The sequence below is a fragment of the Sorex araneus genome, chromosome 3 (assembly GCF_027595985.1).
Source record: "Sorex araneus isolate mSorAra2 chromosome 3, mSorAra2.pri, whole genome shotgun sequence".
Taxonomy (NCBI): domain Eukaryota; kingdom Metazoa; phylum Chordata; class Mammalia; order Eulipotyphla; family Soricidae; genus Sorex; species Sorex araneus.
In genome coordinates, this window is record NC_073304.1 from 186,915,998 (window position 1) to 186,935,123 (window position 19,126).

At 47.7% G+C, this 19,126-nt stretch overlaps 1 protein-coding gene across 4 annotated transcripts in view; it reads left to right on the plus strand.

Annotated features, from left to right (window-relative positions):
• The window catches only part of KIF1C (kinesin family member 1C), a 29,168-nt gene extending 19,485 nt beyond the window's left edge, over positions 1 to 9,683 (plus strand). For all 4 annotated transcript variants that reach the window (XM_055133263.1, XM_055133264.1, XM_004604942.2 and 1 more), the window contains 5 exons: positions 3,098 to 3,181; positions 3,583 to 3,769; positions 3,901 to 3,973; positions 4,801 to 5,412; positions 8,456 to 9,683. In XM_055133263.1, the coding sequence (XP_054989238.1) occupies positions 3,098 to 3,181; positions 3,583 to 3,769; positions 3,901 to 3,973; positions 4,801 to 5,412; positions 8,456 to 9,139 (1,640 nt within the window). In that variant the 3' untranslated portion in view covers positions 9,140 to 9,683. The remainder of the gene's footprint in view (positions 1 to 3,097; positions 3,182 to 3,582; positions 3,770 to 3,900; positions 3,974 to 4,800; positions 5,413 to 8,455) is intronic.
• Positions 9,684 to 19,126: the final 9,443 nt, after the last annotated feature.

The window sequence follows — 19,126 nt, forward strand, 5'->3', positions numbered from 1 at the left end:
GCACAGTGGTTACTCCTGGCTCTGCACTCAGGAATTACCCCTGGTGGTGCTCAGAGGACTATATGGGATGCTGGGAATTGAACTGGGTTGGCTGCGTGCAAGGCAAATGCCCTACCCACTGTGCTATTGCTCCAACCCTCAACAAACTGATTTTTATTTGAAGTTTAATGTTTTTCTACTATCCCACTTTGCCTATTTTTCCATTTGCTGACCCTCTCCTTTCTTCCCCTCTTCAATATCCAGTGCTGTGCTTGGCTCTGTCTTCTCTTTCTTATGTCCCATTCTTTACCTTCCTGTATCTTTCCAACTCCCTTTCCAACTCTGATTTTCCTTGCTGCAGTCTCTCTCTGTCTCTGTCTCTTTCTGTCTCTGTCTCTTTCTTCTTTATCAAATAGATTTTGGTTCAGTTGGATCCAGTTAAGGTTGTTCCCAATTGAAATTTCCTGTGTGGGGAGTAAGTTGGACAGGGAGGCAGGAAATGGCACACAACCAGCTCTCCATTAACCTAGAGCTTATGCTTTGTCTCAGAGTTGTGGAGGGAGTACCTTGTCTCATTATCCAAGGAAAGGGGGTGGGGAGGACAAATATAGTCAACACAATTTTAATTAATTATGGAAGACGCACAGTCGTTCTATGGATGCCTTGTAGTGTTGGGGATCAAACCTGTGGTTCCTTTATGCAAAGCACGTGTTCTAGCCTTCTAAGCCATCTCCCTCACCCCATCAGCATAATTTTAACAGGAAAATACACTGTCATATGACTTTTGCTCAGGTTTACAGCTGACTATTAGGCTTCTGTTTGGTTCTGGGTCAGCAGGAAATTACTTCCATTCTGGTCTGTCTCAAGACCCCTATAATAACAAGTGCTACTGCTTCCAGACCATGCACCGTGCTGGGCTGCCACAGATTGTTTCTTATGGACTCTGAGAAGATTGGTCTGTTGAGGCTGGAGCAAACTTGCCTTGCGAGGCCCCATTTTCCCTCTGTAACACCAGTCTCTTCCTAACTTTTGATTATCTGATGGCTTATTTATTAGCAGATGGGAGTGAGCTCTCTGAAAGTAGTGGTTTTAATGTTTTGTTTTTTTTAAAAAAAATGTTGGGACACACCTGGTAATGCCCAGGGGTTGTTCCTGGCTCTGCACTCAGGGATCAACCCCAGTGGGAATCTGGGGACCATGTGGGGTGCTGGGAATTTACCTGGGTCAGCCATGTGCAAGGCAAGCTCCTTACCCACTGTACTATCACTCTGGACCCTGGTTTGGGTTTTATCTCTTTTCCAGGGCGTACAATACTGCCTGGCAAACAGAGAAACAGTGTTTGTAAAGCGGATAAATGGAATTGGGGACCTGGTGACAATTGAGGAGGCGATAGACTTGTGCACAGCTACCTCCTCCTCTTCTTGGCTGCCTTTCTTTGCTGTTAGTGATGCTTTAGCTCTCTCTGTCCTCTTCCTCTTCCCATTTATTTGCTGCTGCTGGAGGTTTTTTTTTTTTTTTTTTTTTTTTTTTTTTAAGTTTTTTGGTCACTTCTTAGCATTGCTTGGGGTCTCTGTAGTGCTGGGATTGAACCAGGGTTCCCACATGCGAAGTATGCATTCCTGCCTTAGAACTATCAGACTGGCTTCTCACTCACTTCTGTCCCTTGAAATTCAAGTCTCCCTTCAAGCTTTGGCTCAGAAGTTACCGAATTCCCATAATTACTTCTAGCCCTCTGGCTGTAAGCTCTCTTTGTACTCCCAGTATCAGTAGTTCCCTTTGTCTCTTGTTGCAGTTCACTGTTTTCTTTATTATTTCTAGCATAAATAATACTAACTTTTACATATCACTTTAGCGGAGCCTTTCAGTTACTGTAGAGAAAGACTTCAGAGGGCCTGAGAGATAATAAAGCAGGTAGGGCACTTGCCTTGCATGCGCCTGACCCGGGTTTGATTCCTGGCATCCCATATGGTCCCCTGAGCCCTGGGAGGAATGACTTCTGAGCAACTCCAGGTGTGGTCCGAAAAAAAAAAAAAAGACTTCATGGGGCTGGAGCGTTAGTACAGCGGGTAGGGCATTTGCCTTGCACGCGGCTGACCCGGGTTTGATTCCCGGCATCCCATATGGTCCCCCGAGCACTGCCAGGAGTGATTCTTGAGTGCAGAGCCAGGAGTCAGCCCTGAGCATTGTCGGGTGTGACCCCCCCCCAAAAAAAAATACTTCATTATTTCATTTCATAGAAACTTACATACATTAGGTGATTTGGTCAGTGCCTCTCAGCTAGGGAATTGCAGAACCTTTGGGGTACAGGGATCCCTCTGTGACACTGAGACACTTCTCTTAGGGACCAGGAAAGCTGCTGCCTCATGTATCTTTGTATCCCAGGAAGGAGCCAGCTCTATGATGAGCAGAGGATTGGGGAGCGGTTTGGTTGATGTTTGGATTGGGTGGACTTTAACTTGTCTTATGAAGACACTGATCTGTTGGCTATGCTTTAAGATTAGTCAGGTGGCAGTTTGCAAGATGCCGCAGACAAAAGTGGGCCAGACACCTCCTAGAGGACTGGAGGCCTGCCTGGGGATGTTGGTTGAAAAGGAAGAAATAGGGGCTGGAGCGATAGCACAGCGGGTAGGCATTTGCCTTGCAGGCGGCCAACCCAGGTTCAAATCCCAGCATCCCATGTGGTCCCCTGTGCACCGCCAGGAGTAATTCCTGAGTGCAGAGCCAGGAGTAACCCCTGTGCATTGCTGGGTGTGACCCAAAAAGGAAAAAAAAAAGAAAAGGAAAAAATAAACTTCTTTGTGCAGAGATAGCAGGTCCTGATGCTGATGATGAGAGAAGAAACCTTAAAACCACTGTTTGCCAGGCTCTGCGTGGGAGGAGGGTGGTGGATAAGTAGGGAGCCCCTGAAGAGGCTCCTGGGAATTGTAGCTGGGGCTCTAACCCTCCTTCTGCTCTTCCTTTCCTGCGCTGCCTGCTACCAGAGGGGCCATGGCACCCCGACAGGTACTGGGGGTGCATGTATGGTTTGGGGGTTAGTGCAAGGTGGGAATCTATGACCATAGTTTGCCTCCCCAAAATCTAATTTTCCTTTTACTTCCTTTCTTCTCACTTCCCTCAGTGGTGGTCACGCTGGAGCCTTGTGAAGGAGCCGAGACCTATGTCAATGGGAAACTGGTGACGGAGCCACTTGTGCTGAAGTCAGGTAGAGGCCGCTGAAGTCAGCTTTGAAGCGAGGGTTCTGGACATGACTGTTCATAGGAAGTCCCAGAACAGAGCTTTCTGGGCAATTCCTGAGGCAGGGCCCAGAAATAGAGGAAACACTTGGGGATATTAAGAAAGAATGGGGAAGTGAAAATAAGGATTCCGGTTTGGGGTTCTTTTGCCGCCCTAGGGCATTAGGAAGAAGATGCTAAACTCCCCTAGTTCCCTTAAGTGGTCAGGGATGGGAGAAGACTCGACTGTGTCTGCCCTCAGATGCGAGTGAAGGGAGGGATGGTGTGAGGGCCACTAGGACGTTCGGGCAAGGCTCTGTACTTGAGGATAGGGACTCATGTGCTGCTGGGAGGGAAAAGTGGGTTCACTATTCCCTTCTCCCATCTCCAGGGAATAGGATTGTGATGGGCAAGAACCACGTTTTCCGCTTCAATCACCCGGAACAGGCACGGCTGGAACGGGAGCGAGGTGTCCCTCCACCTCCAGGGCCACCCTCTGAGCCTGTTGATTGGAACTTTGCTCAGAAGGAACTTCTGGAGCAGCAAGGCATTGACATCAAGCTGGAGATGGAAAAGAGGTGTGGGGAGGGGGCACCATGCCCTGTGGCCCACTGGGCTCTCCCTCTCTACCCCAAGCACCCTCTTATATGCCCACTGAGGTGGCTCCAGAACTCTACTCAGCTCTTCTTTCCTCCCTACCCACTTCTAGGCTGCAGGATCTGGAGAATCAGTACCGGAAGGAAAAGGAGGAGGCAGATCTTCTCCTGGAGCAGCAGCGATTGGTGAGGGTTTGGCTGGGGGTGACGTGGGCATATGAACAGTCAGGCTGGCGCCGGCCAAACTCTGTCTTGGTTTCATGCTTTCAGAGCTTAAGTGAGAAATAGCACAAAGATGAGGGATAATGTTGGCCTCTAGGAGATGGGACCCTGGGAGGAATGCTTGGATGCAGGGACTGTTCTTCCCAGTGGAGCAGGGCTTTGTGGATACCAGTTGGCTCATATTCTTTCCATATCCAGATACCACTCCTACTATTATTTACCTACTTATTTTTGGAACTTCTTAGATGATGCATAAAAACCTGGGGGCCACTCTCACAAGCCCTTGCTCCGGTGATTCAGGCCTGGTGGTTTTGTTCCCAGTGATGGGCAAGTCTTGGGGGCCACCAGGGTAATACCTGAGGCACTCAGAGGCCATGTGGAGCCAGGAATCTGACTTGGAGGCTCGCACAGGTTTTCCAACCTTCATGAGCTCTCTCTCCAGACTCCTTATATTATGACTTTAGATTGTTGGACTTTAAAATAATTGGACTTATTTTAAATCATTAGGCACGTCCTGAGCAATAATATAAGTTTGCACAAATCCTAGGTAGTATCTGTGGATCATCTTGTTTTTGCCAGCCACTGTTCTACACATGTGCACGTTAATCCTCAGAATATGCGAAGGAGATTCTGTCATTTTCTCCTTTGTGTAGAAAGATGAGGTTAAGCAGTTGTGTCCAAGGATGAGCAGTTCTGGTGTTTTTGGATGTTGTTGGGGTTCTGGGACTCTGGGAAGTACTTAGCCCTCTTCCCCATCTTCTCTCTCTCTCTCTCTCTCTCTCTGTCATCAGTATGCAGACTCTGACAGTGGGGATGACTCTGACAAGCGCTCCTGTGAAGAGAGCTGGCGGCTCATCTCGTCCTTGCGGGAGCAGCTGCCCCCCACTACAGTCCAGACCATTGTCAAGCGTTGTGGTCTGCCTAGCAGTGGCAAGCGCAGGGCGCCTCGGAGGGTGTACCAGATCCCCCAGCGTCGGCGGCTGCAGGGCAAAGACCCCCGCTGGGCCACAATGGCTGATCTGAAGATGCAGGCAGTGAAGGAGATCTGCTACGAAGTGGCCCTGGCTGACTTCCGCCACGGGCGAGCCGAGATCGAGGCCCTGGCTGCCCTGAAGATGCGGGAGCTGTGTCGCACCTATGGCAAACCCGAGGGGCCTGGAGATGCCTGGAGGGCTGTGGCCCGGGATGTCTGGGACACAGTGGGTGAAGAGGAAGGTGGAGGTGGAGGAGGCGGCAGTGAGGAAGGAGTCCGCGGGGCAGAGGTGGAGGATCTCCGGGCTCACATCGACAAGCTCACAGGAATTCTGCAGGAGGTGAAGCTGCAGAACAGCAGCAAGGACCGGGAGCTGCAGGCCCTGAGGGACCGCATGCTCCGCATGGAGAGGGTCATCCCCCTGACCCAGGTAGGGAGCCCAGCCAGATTCCTTCTCTCTCCTCCTTCCCCTCTGTTCTTCAGTGATCGCTACCTCCTCCTGCAGATTCCAGCCTCCCTCCCCTTCCTCCTTTAAAATATCTTCTTATATTTCATGTTTTAGGTATATTTTAAGTATAACAGCTTATCTCATGTAATTTCTAAGTCACCTGCCTTGCAAGCGCAAGGCACTAATTGAAAAGGAAAAAACTTTTTAAAAAAAAGGCAAAGAAAAGATAGAAAAGGCAGTCTTTTGTTACCGGATGGATAGTACAGTAGGTAAGGTGTTTGCCTTGCATACAGCTGACGGGGTTCAATCCTTGGCACCCATATGGACCCCCAGTCCCACTAGGAGTGAAATCTGAGCACAGAGCCAGGAGTAAGCCCTGAGCACCACTGGGTGTGCCCCTCCCCTGTACCATTCCCTAACACCCCCCAAAACAAGAAAGAAAAGGCAGGTTCCTTACTTCTACCCAGACCAACTAAGGAAGTGTCTTTGGGGTCGAATCTGTACCTGGGTATTTCTGAAGACAAAATTGAGGAGTGCCGGTACCAAATGCCTGGTGCTTGTGACTGCTCCGTGACAGCTCACATGCTCACCTTGACCTCCCCTGCCCTGACCGGCCGTTTCCTCTGTACTAGCTGCTGTGCTGAGCCCTTGTTCTATATCTCTGTGTTTAATTTTCACAGTGGCCCTGTGAGTGATAATGTTATCACCTGTCCTGCTTTGTATATATTTATTCAACAAGAAACTATCAGAGGGCCTTCTGGGTGCCAGCCTTTGTGCTCGCCCGGGACTAGTTACACAACAGACTCCATTTCTGCTCTACTTCAGTTTGCCTCCTAATGAGGGACAGCAGACCGTCACTTGCAACAGCTGTTAGTTAGGATGGTTATAGGATTATGGAAGGTTAGAGAAGGCTAACCTCTCCAAACACAGCTGTACTCCCTCTGCCCTGCCCCTTCTGATTGTTCTACTGTTCTTAAATTTGCTGGCTACCTCAGGGCCTTTGCTGTTCTTGCTGCCTGGAACATCTCTCCCTCAAATCGCCTCATGATTTGCCCCTTACTTCCTTCAGTTATTTACTGAAATGATAACTTTTCTTTCTTTTTTTTCTGTTTTTGTTTTTGGGTCACCTCCAGTGGTGTTCAGGGGTTACTCCTGGTTCAACACTCAGGAATTACTCCTGGTGGTGATTGGGGGGCCAAGTGGGATGCCAGAGATAGAAACTGGGTCAGCCACGTGTAAGGCAGACCCCCTACCAGCTGCCTATAGCTCCAGCCCTAAAATGATAACTTTTCAATGAGCCTTTCCTGTCCATTCATTGCAGTCACCCCAACCTGGATGCCTCTCCCTATTTCTTGTTCTATTCTTCTCCATCAGTGTGTGTATAGTTACTAGAGTATATGCTGTATTATGCAATGATATTTGCTTATACGTATTACATAATACATTTAGCTTTTTTGGAAGTATACTGCTATAATAATATATATGTGCGTATATGTATACATACATATGTTTTGTTTTGGTTTTTTTGACTCTGTGGGCCACATCTGGTGATGCTCAGGGGTTACTCCTGGCTCTGTACTCAGGAATCATTCCTGGCACTGCTCAGGGGACCATATGGAATGCTGGGGGTTGAACCTAAGTCAGCTGTGTGCAAGGCAAGCACCTTACCTGCTGTGCTATTGCTCTGGCTCCGTTTTTGTTTTTGTACCATATCTGGTGGTGCTCAGGGCTTATTCCCAGCTCTGTGGTCAGGCACTTCTGGGGGTCTTGGAGGACCTTATGGGGTTCTCTGGATTAAACCTAGATCGACTGTGTGCAAGGTAAGTACCCTACCTGTGGTACTATTGCTCCACCCCCTACATATTCTTATTTGTCATCTGTTTCACCTTACTAAAATGATGGCAGGTATTTTTCTTGCTTTTGCTGACTGCTACAGCCCCAGAGCAGATCACATATTGAATATATATTTGCTGAGTGTTCAGGGTGTACTAGTTACGGCTCTAAAGAGCAGTAGTTTAACTCCTGTATTTTTAAATTTTTTTTCTTTCTTTTTTTTTTTTAATGTGGTGGACCACATCTCTTGGTGCTCAGGGGTTACTCCTGGCTTTGCACTCAGGACTTACTCCAGGTGGGCTCAAGGCACCAGATGAGATGCTGGGGGACTGAACCTGGGTTGGACACAGGCAAGGCAAACACCCTACTTGCTATATTCTAGATCCGGCCCAAACCACCTTACATGTCAGTATTACTATATTTTTATATTTTTGGTGGAGGCATTGTGTACCTGGGTGTACTTAGGACTATTCTCGGCACAGAATTTGGGTGCCACTCTTGGTGGTTCTCGGGGAACCATTTGGTACCTGGGACCAAACCTGATGATCCTGCATGTAAATCCTGCATTTTAACCTATTGGGCCATCTCCCAGACCTTGGCACTGTGATTGATTTCATTTTTATTAATTTTCTTTTGATTTTTGGGCCACACCTGGTGGTGCTCAGGGCTTACTCCTGGCTCTGCACTCAGGGATCAGTCCTGGCAGTGCTTGGGGGAACCACATAGGATGCCGGGTTGGTCTCGTGCAAGGAAAGTACCCTTCCTACTGTGCTATTGCTCTGGCCTCTGATTTCATCTTTATGGGGAGGCTGAGGCACAAAGAGGTTAAGCAAAGATCTTGATCACGTAGCTAGGAAGCAGCCAGGAATGAGGTCAGCCCACCTGGCTCCCACTGCCTGGCTCCTCATTCACTGTCCTTTTAAGTCCTTATCTCTAAGTCCCTCTCAGGACCCCTTGACATCCAGCCCATCTGTAGGGCCCATCCATGGTGGTACTCAAAGGCTGCTGCTGTAGTGCTGGGGGATTGTGCCAGGCCAAGGCTGGAACCTGGAGCTTCTGTACTCTAGCTCTTTGATATATCGCCACCACCCACCCTGGAGGGTGACCTTGGAACGTCTCCCAGATCTGCCCAGGTTCAGGACTTGGCTCTCCTCACACCATTCTCCTTTTCTCTCACCCATTTCCCTCAAAGGATCACGAGGATGAGGATGAAGCAGCTGATGATGCCACCTGGACCATACCCCAAGGGTCAGAGGCAGTGGCGGAAGACGCCCCGAGTGATGGTGCCCCCTCAGCGCGGCCCTCGTCACCGCCCTCATCGAGCTGGGAGCGTGTGTCGCGGCTGATGGAAGAAGACCCTGCTTTCCGCCGTGGCCGCCTGCGCTGGCTCAAGCAGGAGCAGCTGCGGCTGCAGGGACTGCAGGGTGCTGGGGGCCGGGGCGGGGGGCTTCGCAGGCCCCCTGCCCGCTTTGTGCCCCCTCACGACTGCAAGCTGCGCTTCCCTTTCAAGAGCAACCCCCAGCACCGGGAGTCCTGGCCGGGGATGGCGGGTGGGGAGGCTCCGGTTCCCCCGCAACCCTCTGAGGATGTCACCCCTCCAGTGGCCCCCGCTCCGCGTAGGCCCCCCAGCCCACGCAGGTCCCACCGTCCCCGCAGAAACTCCCTGGATGGAGGAGGCCGATCCCGGGGAGGGGGTTCCACACAGCCCGAGCCCCAGCATTTCCAGCCCAAGAAGCACAACTATTATCCCCAGCAGCCCCAACCATACCCAGCTCAACGTCCCCCAGGGCCCCGATATCCCCCATACACTACTCCCCCGAGAATGAGACGTCAGCGCTCAGCTCCTGACCTCAAGGAGAGTGGGGCGGCTGTGTGAGTCCCACGTCCTGGGCAGAGAGGGCCCATGCTGGGAGGAGAGAAGACGCCCGAGACGCTGCTTCCCCAGAAGCCCTGGGATCTGCAGGTCCTAGAGATGAGGAAGAAGGTTCGAGTAGGTGATAGAAGATGCAGGGATGACTGGTTGGAGACTCCAGGAGGGAAGAGGGCACGGAGTTGCCAGGAACAAACCAAAGTGAGGGAAGAGCAAAGTGAAGCTGCCTCGGGGCTGCCCCTGGCAGGGGGGAGGGTCCCACAAACGCTGCTATGGGTGGGTAGGGGGTGGGAGCTGGGGTGCTGCATAGCCAGTGTTGACTTTTCAAGAGGGGCAAAGGAGAGAGGACCTGAGTGAGGCACGCTCTCCCTGCCCTTGTCTGTCTGTCTGTGGTGGGTTTTTGGTTTCCAGGGAGGTGTGCTGGGATCATAAGTCATTCCCCTTCCCTTCCAGGCCTCCTGCTATACTGGGAGGACCTGACTGTTTTTTGGTGTGGTCGGGATCCCATAAGGATGTGGACCCCTTCAATAAAGAATAGCAAACAAACAGGGATCTTGTGACTTGTGATTGTTTTGGTTTAGTTTTAGTTTTATCTGGAGGTGCAGATTACATAACTAAAATACATAGATCTTAAGTGCATGACTGAATTTTTGCATTTGCATGCACACACACAGTCACCACCCAGAGCAGGACGTAGAACATTTCCATCTTGTTCTTTTGAACTTGAGCATCATGTCTCCTCTCTTCAGAGTGCCAGATCCTCTTTTGTCCCAGCTTGCATTTTTACATTCCTATTTCTGCCCCTCATTCTACTCACATTGTCCTGAAGAAAGGAAAGAGAAGGATGAGAGAGGGGTGACAGCCTGTTAATATGCAAATGGATTTGGGGAGCAAAGAAGGATTCTACTTAATTGAATCATGTAACTGAATGGTCTCCAAATTAGCTATCATTTCCCTGCTATGATTTCCCACAATCACTATTAAACATGGGTGTGCTTAATGTGATTTAATTGGTCACGTTTATCTCACGTGATGGAAGAAGACCCTGCTTTCTTCAGTCAGTACCTGACTGTTTTCATCCTGTATTTCTTGCCTTTTGGTAGGTGCATGCAATATTCTTAGTGTTATTTTTGTTTCAGAACAGGATTAAAATTTTTTTTTTATTAGTGAATCACCGAGAGGTACAGTAACAGACTTACAGACTTTCGTGCTTGTGTTTCAGTCATACAATGATCGAGTACCCATCCCTCCACCAGTGCCCATTTTCCACCACCAATGGTGCCAGCATCTCCCACACCATCCCCCCAGCCCCCCACCCCACCCTGCCTCTGTCGAAAGGCATTCCCTTTTGTTCTCTCTCTCCTTTTGGGTGTTGTGGTTTGCAATAGTGGCATTGAGTGGCCATTGTGTTCAATCTATAGTCTACATTTGGCATGCATCTCTGAACCCGGTCGGGTCCTCCAAACACCCTTTACTTGGTATTCCCGTCTCTATCAGAACAGGTCTGATACTTTTTTGGTCTTTAGGCCACACCTAGCAGTGCTCAGGGCTTCCTTCTGATTCTGTGCTCAGGGATCACTCTTGGTGGTGCGTGGGGTACCATATGTGTTAAGGCAGGGGGTGAAGGGGTACATGTGGAAGGCAAGCACCTTAACCCCTGTTACGGTTAAGTGACTCTGACCCCCAGGACAGTATTTAAGAAAGATGCTACCTGCTTGATCACTTGGTTTGGAGAAACAAATCTCCATCAGATTTTTGCAGATCATTTTTTTTTATCCCTGCTGTCTTCACTCTGCAAACTATGAAAACACAACACATTTATTCAGAAAGTGTTTCTATTCATTGAAGATTTGAGCTGCTTCTCTGCAGCTGTCAGTCTTCAGGTGCCAGCAATCAAAACCACAAATCTGGGCAAAGGTACGAATAGGTTTTCTTTTGCTTTCTGTTCCTATACTGTTCCTCTGTGTGTGTGTGTGTGTGTGTGTGTGTGTGTGTGTGTGTGTGTGTGTGTGTGTGTCGCCCTCTGATTTATCCTGGTCTGTTCAGCTTTGCGCAGGTCTGAGGTTCACTTTGGCTTTTGATCTTTTTTGAGATTTATTTATGGGTCTTTGAAGCAATGCTGATAAATGAACTTGTATAGCTGAGTTGGGGGTGGTTTGTAAGTGTGGCTCTCACATACCTAAGTTTTGGCCATTTAATTAATTTTTTTTTCTTTTTGGGTCACACCCGGGGATGCACAGGGGTTACTCCTGGCTTTGCACTCACGAATTACTCCTGGCAATGCTTGGGGGACCATATGGGATGCTGGGAATCGAACCTGGGTCGGCTGCGTGCAAGGCAAATGCCCTATCTACTGTGCTATTGCTCTAACCCCTTGGTCATTTAATTTCTTGGGAAACTTGGTCCTGAGTTGTTGGGGTCTGGCTAGAGGCACAATAGCAATTTTGGGGTATCAGGAAGCCTGAAGGTACCATCAGGCTGCTGATGCACTCATCCTACAGGTATAGGTTGACCTATACCTGTACTCCCTGCTGTTGGCACATTTGATTGATTGCCAAATCTTCAGGATTCTGTTGACAGTCACCCAAGATTTGTGATAGATAGTCTGGTGACAATGTTTGTTTGAATAGTTTATAATCTGGTAGAGATTTAAATGGGAGCCAGAAAATGATAGAATGCAAAATATTCTGCAGGTTGGAGCAAGCTGAATTTGATACAGACAGTGCTGTGGGAGATGGGAAAGATAAGTCACTAAATACAGTTAAATTATTTTTCCCAGTCTTATTTACATAAGACTGCCAGTGTACTATTTTGTTTTGGGCCGCTCCCTGTAGTGAGAGTGGGGAGCACGGGGGTGCCCCCTTGGCACTGGCAGTACTTTGGAAGGCCATTCGGGACTGAGGATTCTACCCAGGGCCTCACACGTGCAAGGCTTGTCCTCTACCATTTGAGGCATTTCCCTGACCCCTCTACTACTTTTTCTGTGCGTTTTCATATCTGTCTTGAAACATGTGAGGATCTTTGGGTAGATTTTATTCAGACAAGTACCTACTCTTAGAGGAAGATAATCTCTTAGATAGCATTCCACACATATATCGTTCTTAACCCTTTAAAACTACTAGGCTACTAGGTGTCTTTTTAACTTCCTTTTTCAGGTAGGAAGACTGCAGTCTGAACAGATTAAGAGTCACAGAGTTCTTTTTGTTTGTTAGTGTGTTTTTGTTTGTTTGGGGATCACACCCATCGTGCTCAGGGGTTACTCCTGGCTCTGCACTCAGAGTTGCTAGGGGGGACCATATGGGATGCTGGGGTCACTGTGCAAGGCAAATGCTCTACTGGCTGTACTATCACTCTGACCCCACAAAGTTCTTAAAAGGCAAAGTTAGGATTCCTGAGTTTGCTTTTATGACAATTCACCTTTCACTCTGGAAAACAAGTTGCCTTCTCACATAATGTTTTCTCTTGTGCATTGTTTTGTTTCATTTTTGTTTTGGGCCCACACCTGGCAGTGCTCAGGGCTTTCTCCTGGCTCAGTGCTCAGGAGTCACTTCTGGGTGGGTTTGGGGGACCGTATGCAGTGCTGGAGATCATACCAGGGCTAGTCACATGCAAGATAAGTGCCCTGCCCACTGTACTATCTAGCCCTTGTGTATTTTTTGAGTCTGTTTTTAATTTCTGTTACTTGTGAAGAAGTGAGAACTACAGGCCTGCAGAACTATAAACAGAAGTGACCCACTCAAGCTCACTTCAGGGGTACTCTTAGAATTTTACTGTTTATGTCCTTAGGAATTCAGTTACTTTTTTTTTTTTAATATATCTCTTTGAAGGCCTCTTTCCTTTGGTTAATTATTCATTTGCATATATTACTCTTTTACACGGAACTCCTGTACCTTGAGTATATTTGTACATCCAGATACTTTTTTTTTTTGCTTTACTTTTGGGGCCACACCTGGTTGTGCTCATAGCTTACTTATGGCTCTGGGCTGAGGAATCATTCCTGGTGGAACTTGGAGGACCATATGAAATGCCAGGGATCAAATTGGGATTGGCCATATTCAAGTCAAGCACCTCAATCCCTATATTTCTGTCCTCAATACTTAGATTTTTAAAAGTTCTGGGTATATTCCTGTATTTATTGCTTCTAGCTTTTAACATTTAATTCCTAGCTTTCTAATTTGGTTTGAGATTTTTTTTTTCCTTTTAGAGATAGTTCGATTCCAGTGGACTGTGGGTAGGTTCTATGTACTATTCCAAAGATGCACCACTCCTGAAGAGGCACAGACTGCTTGGATCATCATCTAATTTTCCTATGTGGAGTCATAGAAACTCTGAGTGTCCCTGGGATCCTGCTCTCTGCACCAGTAGAGTTTCAGAAAGTTTCCACTATCCAAGGCAGACTGCCTTCATCCTACTCAACAAGGCTTGCAGCCTTTACCTGTAACCCTGGTGCTCTGTGCTGACTTATTATTATCTTTAAAAATAACTGAATAGGTGTTTATTTTTGGGGATCGTTAGAGCCACATCCAGTGGTGTTTGGGGGCTACCATTGGCTCTAATGCTTGGGAGATTATTGGTGGCTGGGATTGGACATGACTGGCATACCTGGAAAGCAATTTAACCTGCACTGTCTCTCTGGCTCTGTACTATTAACATATCTGTTTGTTTTTGGGGGCCACACCCAGTTTACTCAGGGGTTAGTCCTGGCTCTGTGTTCAGCCCGGTGCGGCTTGGGGGACCATATGGGATGCCAATGATAGAACCCAGTTCAGTCACATGCAAGGCAAGAGCCCTACCTGCTGTATTATCTCTCCGGCCCTTATCTGATTTCCTACAAAGGTTGGCTCAATGTTTATTCCTCTCAAGGTCAAAGGCCGTCAGTCCTCTGCTTCATTACAGAAATTTTCATCCCTATCACCCACTTCTCTCTGAAAGACAGAGGATATTGTGACATCATCTGGATGGTATGTTTCATCTAAGGATCTGGTTACCAGATGGTTGTTACAGAAATCACTGTTTTTACCCGTAAGAACTCCATAATGTAGGAACTAATATATCCCTGCAGTGTTCCCCATAGCTTGGTCAAAGGGTCACACCTCGATGGGGCTGGAGCGATAGCACAGCGGGTAGGGCGTTTGCCTTGCATGCGGCCGACCCGGGTTTGATTCCCAGCATCCCATATGGTCCCCTGAGCACCGCCAGGGAGTAATTCCCGAGTGAGCCAGGAGTAACCCCTGTGCATCGCTGGTTGTGACCCAAAAAGCAAAAAAAACAACAACAACAACAACAAAAAAAACCCAAAAAACCCAAAAAAACCAAACAAACAAAAAACAGAGTCACACCTTGCTATATTCAGGTGTTACTCCTGGCTCTGCACCCAGAAATTACTCCTGGTGTTGTTTGGGGACGATATGTGATGCCAGGGATCCAACCCAGGTCCACTGCATGCAAGGAAAATGCCCTACCCACTGTACTATCACTCTGGCCCTTCTGTTTCTTTCTTTAGGTACCCCCTTAAACCTCCCTCCTCTACCCTGACCCCTCCATCCCCTGGAGGAGAACCAACCATGTTTTTAAATACTTGTGAAGATTTTCTTGCTCTGTTTTTTTTTAAACAGTGTTTATTTCCCATATAACCTAATACACTTTTTTTTTTTTGCTTTCTTGGGTCACACCTGGCAATGCACAGAGGTCACTCCTGGCTCTGCACTCACTCAGGGGACCATATGGGATGCTGGGAATCGAATCCAGGTCTGCCGCATGCAAGGCAAACGCCCTACCTGCTGTGCTATCGCTCCAGCCCTTCTTGCTCTGGGTTTTTTTTTTTTTTTTTGCTTTTTTGGGTCACACCCGGCGATGCACAGGGGTTACTCCTGGCTCTGCACTCGAGAATTACCCCTGGTGATGCTCAGGGGACCATATGGGAAGCTGGGAATCGAACCCGGGTCGGCCGCGTGCAAAGCAAACGCCCTACCCGCTGTGCTATTGCTCCAGCCCCTTGCTCTGGTTTTCTTGCAGAAGCTTTTCAGCTGTAGAGAAGCATCTCTCCTTTCTCTCCTTTCTTCTTTCATTGGGGAGGTGCAGGGCTTCCTCCCCAGTGGGCTATCACTGCAGTTAGATTTTAGAGCCACAGACCTGGTTTTCATCACGGTCACAAATTAGCTATTTTCAGGGTAAGTAACCGTTTCTGGGCTGCTGTGTTCTTCTCAATAATATAGGACTAATAACCCAAGAGTTGTGAAGGTTAAATGAAATAATACATATCAAGGGGCTAGCACATATTAGGGACCCTACTCAATAAGGATTGAGGATTGGTGCCTTCCCTTTTCCTTGGTTCTGAATGGGAAATGAAATGTTGGGAATGAAGGGAGGTACTGCAAAACAAGGTCAGGTGCCTAGAGATAGCGAAGCTCTTCTCCAATTCAACTTTCCACAATGTCTGGTACCTAGTAGTCTTGGTAGGTTGCTTGCCTTGCATGCGGCGACCCCCACTCGATCCTCAGCTTCGCGTATACCGTCACCCACGCCTGAGGTGTCTGGTACCCGCCAACGCCTCTCCTCCAAGCCCTATTATTCCGCTACTCTCCGCCAGGGGGAGAAAAGGAGCCGGTTGCCTTGCGGTGGTTTCGCGTGCGCTCACACAGAAATGAAGGGCCAAAGCCCCCAGACTCCAGGGTCGGGGGTGGGGGGGGCGGGGATGGGGACGCATGCGCAGAATGCTGGCTCAGAACACCGGGTCAACTGCATTCCAGGCCAGTGGTGATTGTTGGCTGGGATTAGTGTCAGGGGACTCTGGAACTGACAAGGGAGGGACATGAGTCGGGGTGTGCAGTGGTCCTAAGATAATCCTTTGTCTTCGTGTTCCAGAATGGCTGGACTCTTTAGCGTTATCATTTCTTTCCCATTCTGGGTGCTCTTGAGTTACAAAAACATCGAAGAATGGGACTCTTGCTGATTGCTGTCTGACAGAGACACTGTGCTAAAGAAGTGGACCAAAATTAGGGGCAATGATGCCCCCATGCTAAGAGATGTTTTGAATTGAGGTTTGTTTGGAAGATGGAGAATAGAGAAAAGTAAAAGAAAATTGAAATAATGAATATTAATTCACCCCAATTACACATTGCTACTGCCTGAAAATGTTCGTTGAATACCTACCTAAACTATACACTTAACCCTGTTAGGTTGGTGTAGGGAGGAAAAAGATTAAGGATACAGGATCTTTAGAAATTTGTACAGATGAGTGCATAGTCAATGCATTATGGGAAAATACCTAGCTAAAATCACCTAATCACTATACTAAGATTATGAAACAGCTCAGAAGAGCTTTGGATATAGGATTTATATTATAAATTATATATAATTTGCATTGAAGTAAAATAACATACTTGGAGAACACTTGGGAAAACTATTTTGCCCAACTCTTTGACCAGTTTTTCTCATGTTTTTATTTTTAATAACCAAGATAATAATGCACACTAATCCAATTGTATACAAAACTCCTAACAACATCAGAGTTTTAATACTTTTGAGGAAAATGAGACCCAGGAAAGCTCACTGTTTTGCTTAGAATCCAGATACCAGATCTCACACTTTCAGGCTGGTATTGTTTCATTATAACAGCTGAAAGAGGTTCAAACTTTAAATAAAATCCTGGGGGCGGGGCTGGAGCGATAGCACAGCGGTAGGGCGTTTGCCTTGCATGCGGCTCACCCGGGTTCAAATCCCAGCATCCGATTGGTCCCCTGAGCACCGCCAGGAGTAATTCCTGAGTGTAGAACCAGGAGTAACCCCTGTGCATCGCCGGGTGTGACCCAAAAAAAGCAAAAAAAAAAAAAATCCTGGGGGCTCAGAGGAGCTTAGCAGCATGATTTGTAGCATAAGGTTTGATAATCTCCCATTAGAAACTTGGGATATTTGAAATTCAAATCTCTCAGAGACCTTTCATAGCTACACTGATTTTAAAGGAAGGCAAGAAACTTGGAGAACAACGAATCTATCATTTATCTATCATTTTATTTATTTAGGGCTTCCCAAATAGTGCTCATGGGGCCAGGGACCATTTCTTTTTTTTTTTTTTTTCTTTTTGGGTCACACCCGACGATGCTTAGGGGTTACTCCTAGCTCTGCACTCAGGAATCACTCCTGGCGGTGCTTGGGGGACCATGTGGGATGCTGGGAATCAAACCCGGGTTGGCTGCGTGCAAGGCAAACACCCTCCCTGCTGTGCTATTGCTCCAGCCCCACGGACCACTTCTTTAGAGACTCAGCTTGCCAGGTCAGATGGATCAATAATCAAACTGGCAATGTGAGACCCTGCAGTTCTGGGGACACCCAGGACTATATTTTGTGGTACTTGGGGCCATACAGTAATGAGGTGTCAAACTTGGGGCCTCCTGCATGAAAGCCATGCATTCCAGCTCTTTGAGTGATCTTCCCAGCCCTATAGCATCTCATTGTTTTAAATTTTTATTGATTTTAATTCAATTATTTAGGGTTTTTTGTTTGTTGGTTGGTTTTGGGTCTCTACCTATCAATATTCTACCTATCAATGCAGAGGCTATTTCCTAGTCTTTGCTCAGGAGAATCCTGGTAGTGTTTAGGGGACCACATGTTGTTCCTGGGATTTGAGTCAGAGATGACTGTATGCCTTCACCCCCAACTTGCTAGTCCCTCATTGGTTTATTTAGAAAGTGTTTGGACCAGGCAGATGATTTAAAGGGCCTAGAGTACATGCTTTATGGTGGGACATCATCTAAGAAAAAATCCCAAGGTTGGGGTATTCCCCTGGGTAAAACAGAGTAGGTCTTAGAATATAACGGGTGTGCAAAAGTACACCTAGGAGAGAGGGGCCAATCAGAGGAAAAGAGGGACCAGTGAGATAACACAGCGGGTAGGTGGGTGCTCGCCTAGCATAAGGCAGACCCGGGTTCAATCCCTGATGGCATCCCATGTGGTCCCCTGAGTCCCTCTAGGAGAGTGATCCCTGAATACAGGGTCAGGAGCAAGCCCTGGCACTCTTGGGTGTGGCCCCCAAACCAACCAACTAACCAAACAAAAAAGAACAGCAGGAAAGAATTGAATAGATGACATATACATGCTTACTGTGCAAACATGGATGTGCAGGAAAGCATAAAAAAAACAGTCTAGGGTCTTTTATATATAGAGGGCTGCATGGGTAAAAATTGAATAGGAAACTGTCAGGAGGATGCCTGCAGATTTGCTTTGTGAAACACCCCAGCACAGCTCCACATTTACCTATTATATGTTGATATACTTACTATTCTCTGTCAATTTAAACAGTGGAGTGAGGGGAGTCATGATGTATTGAATAAATGCCTAGCCTGTGAAACCACTGATGATTGCCCAGGTGACCCTAAAGTGTGGACAGATAGAATTTATTTGTCTCCTTATGTGTGTTTCGTTCTATAAGACAAACCCTGCTGTTCAGATCTGTAGAACCAGTTTGGTAGGATTCATGACACTTAACATGTGGGAACCCTAGGTCTGATATGACCAAACACCACTGGGAACAACTCCCACGCACCACAGAGTGTGACCCTAAAATCCCCCCAACATTTGTGGGGGGTCCACTCTTTTCACCTTTGTGGTCCTCCTCCCCCCTCACCTCTGCCTCCACCCCTCACTGGCTGCCTCTGACTTTGCCCTGAGTCTTAGCTTTGCTGCTAGAGTCTCAGCAAACCTTGATCTCTGTCTGGGTTAAGGATTCTTTTTTTTTTTTTTTGGTTTTTGGGTCACACCCGGCGATGCACAGGGGTTACTCCTGGCTCTTCACTCAGGAATTACCCCTGGCGGTGCTCAGGGGACCATATGGGATGCTGGGATTAGAACCCGGGTCGGCCGCGTGCAAGGCAAACGCCCTACCCGCTGTGCTATCACTCCAGCCCCCAAGGATTCTTTTCTTGTCATTCTTACCCTGGCACATCTTTATCATTGCATTTCTCTTTCAGTGAGGGCATCATGAATTTTTAGGTATAG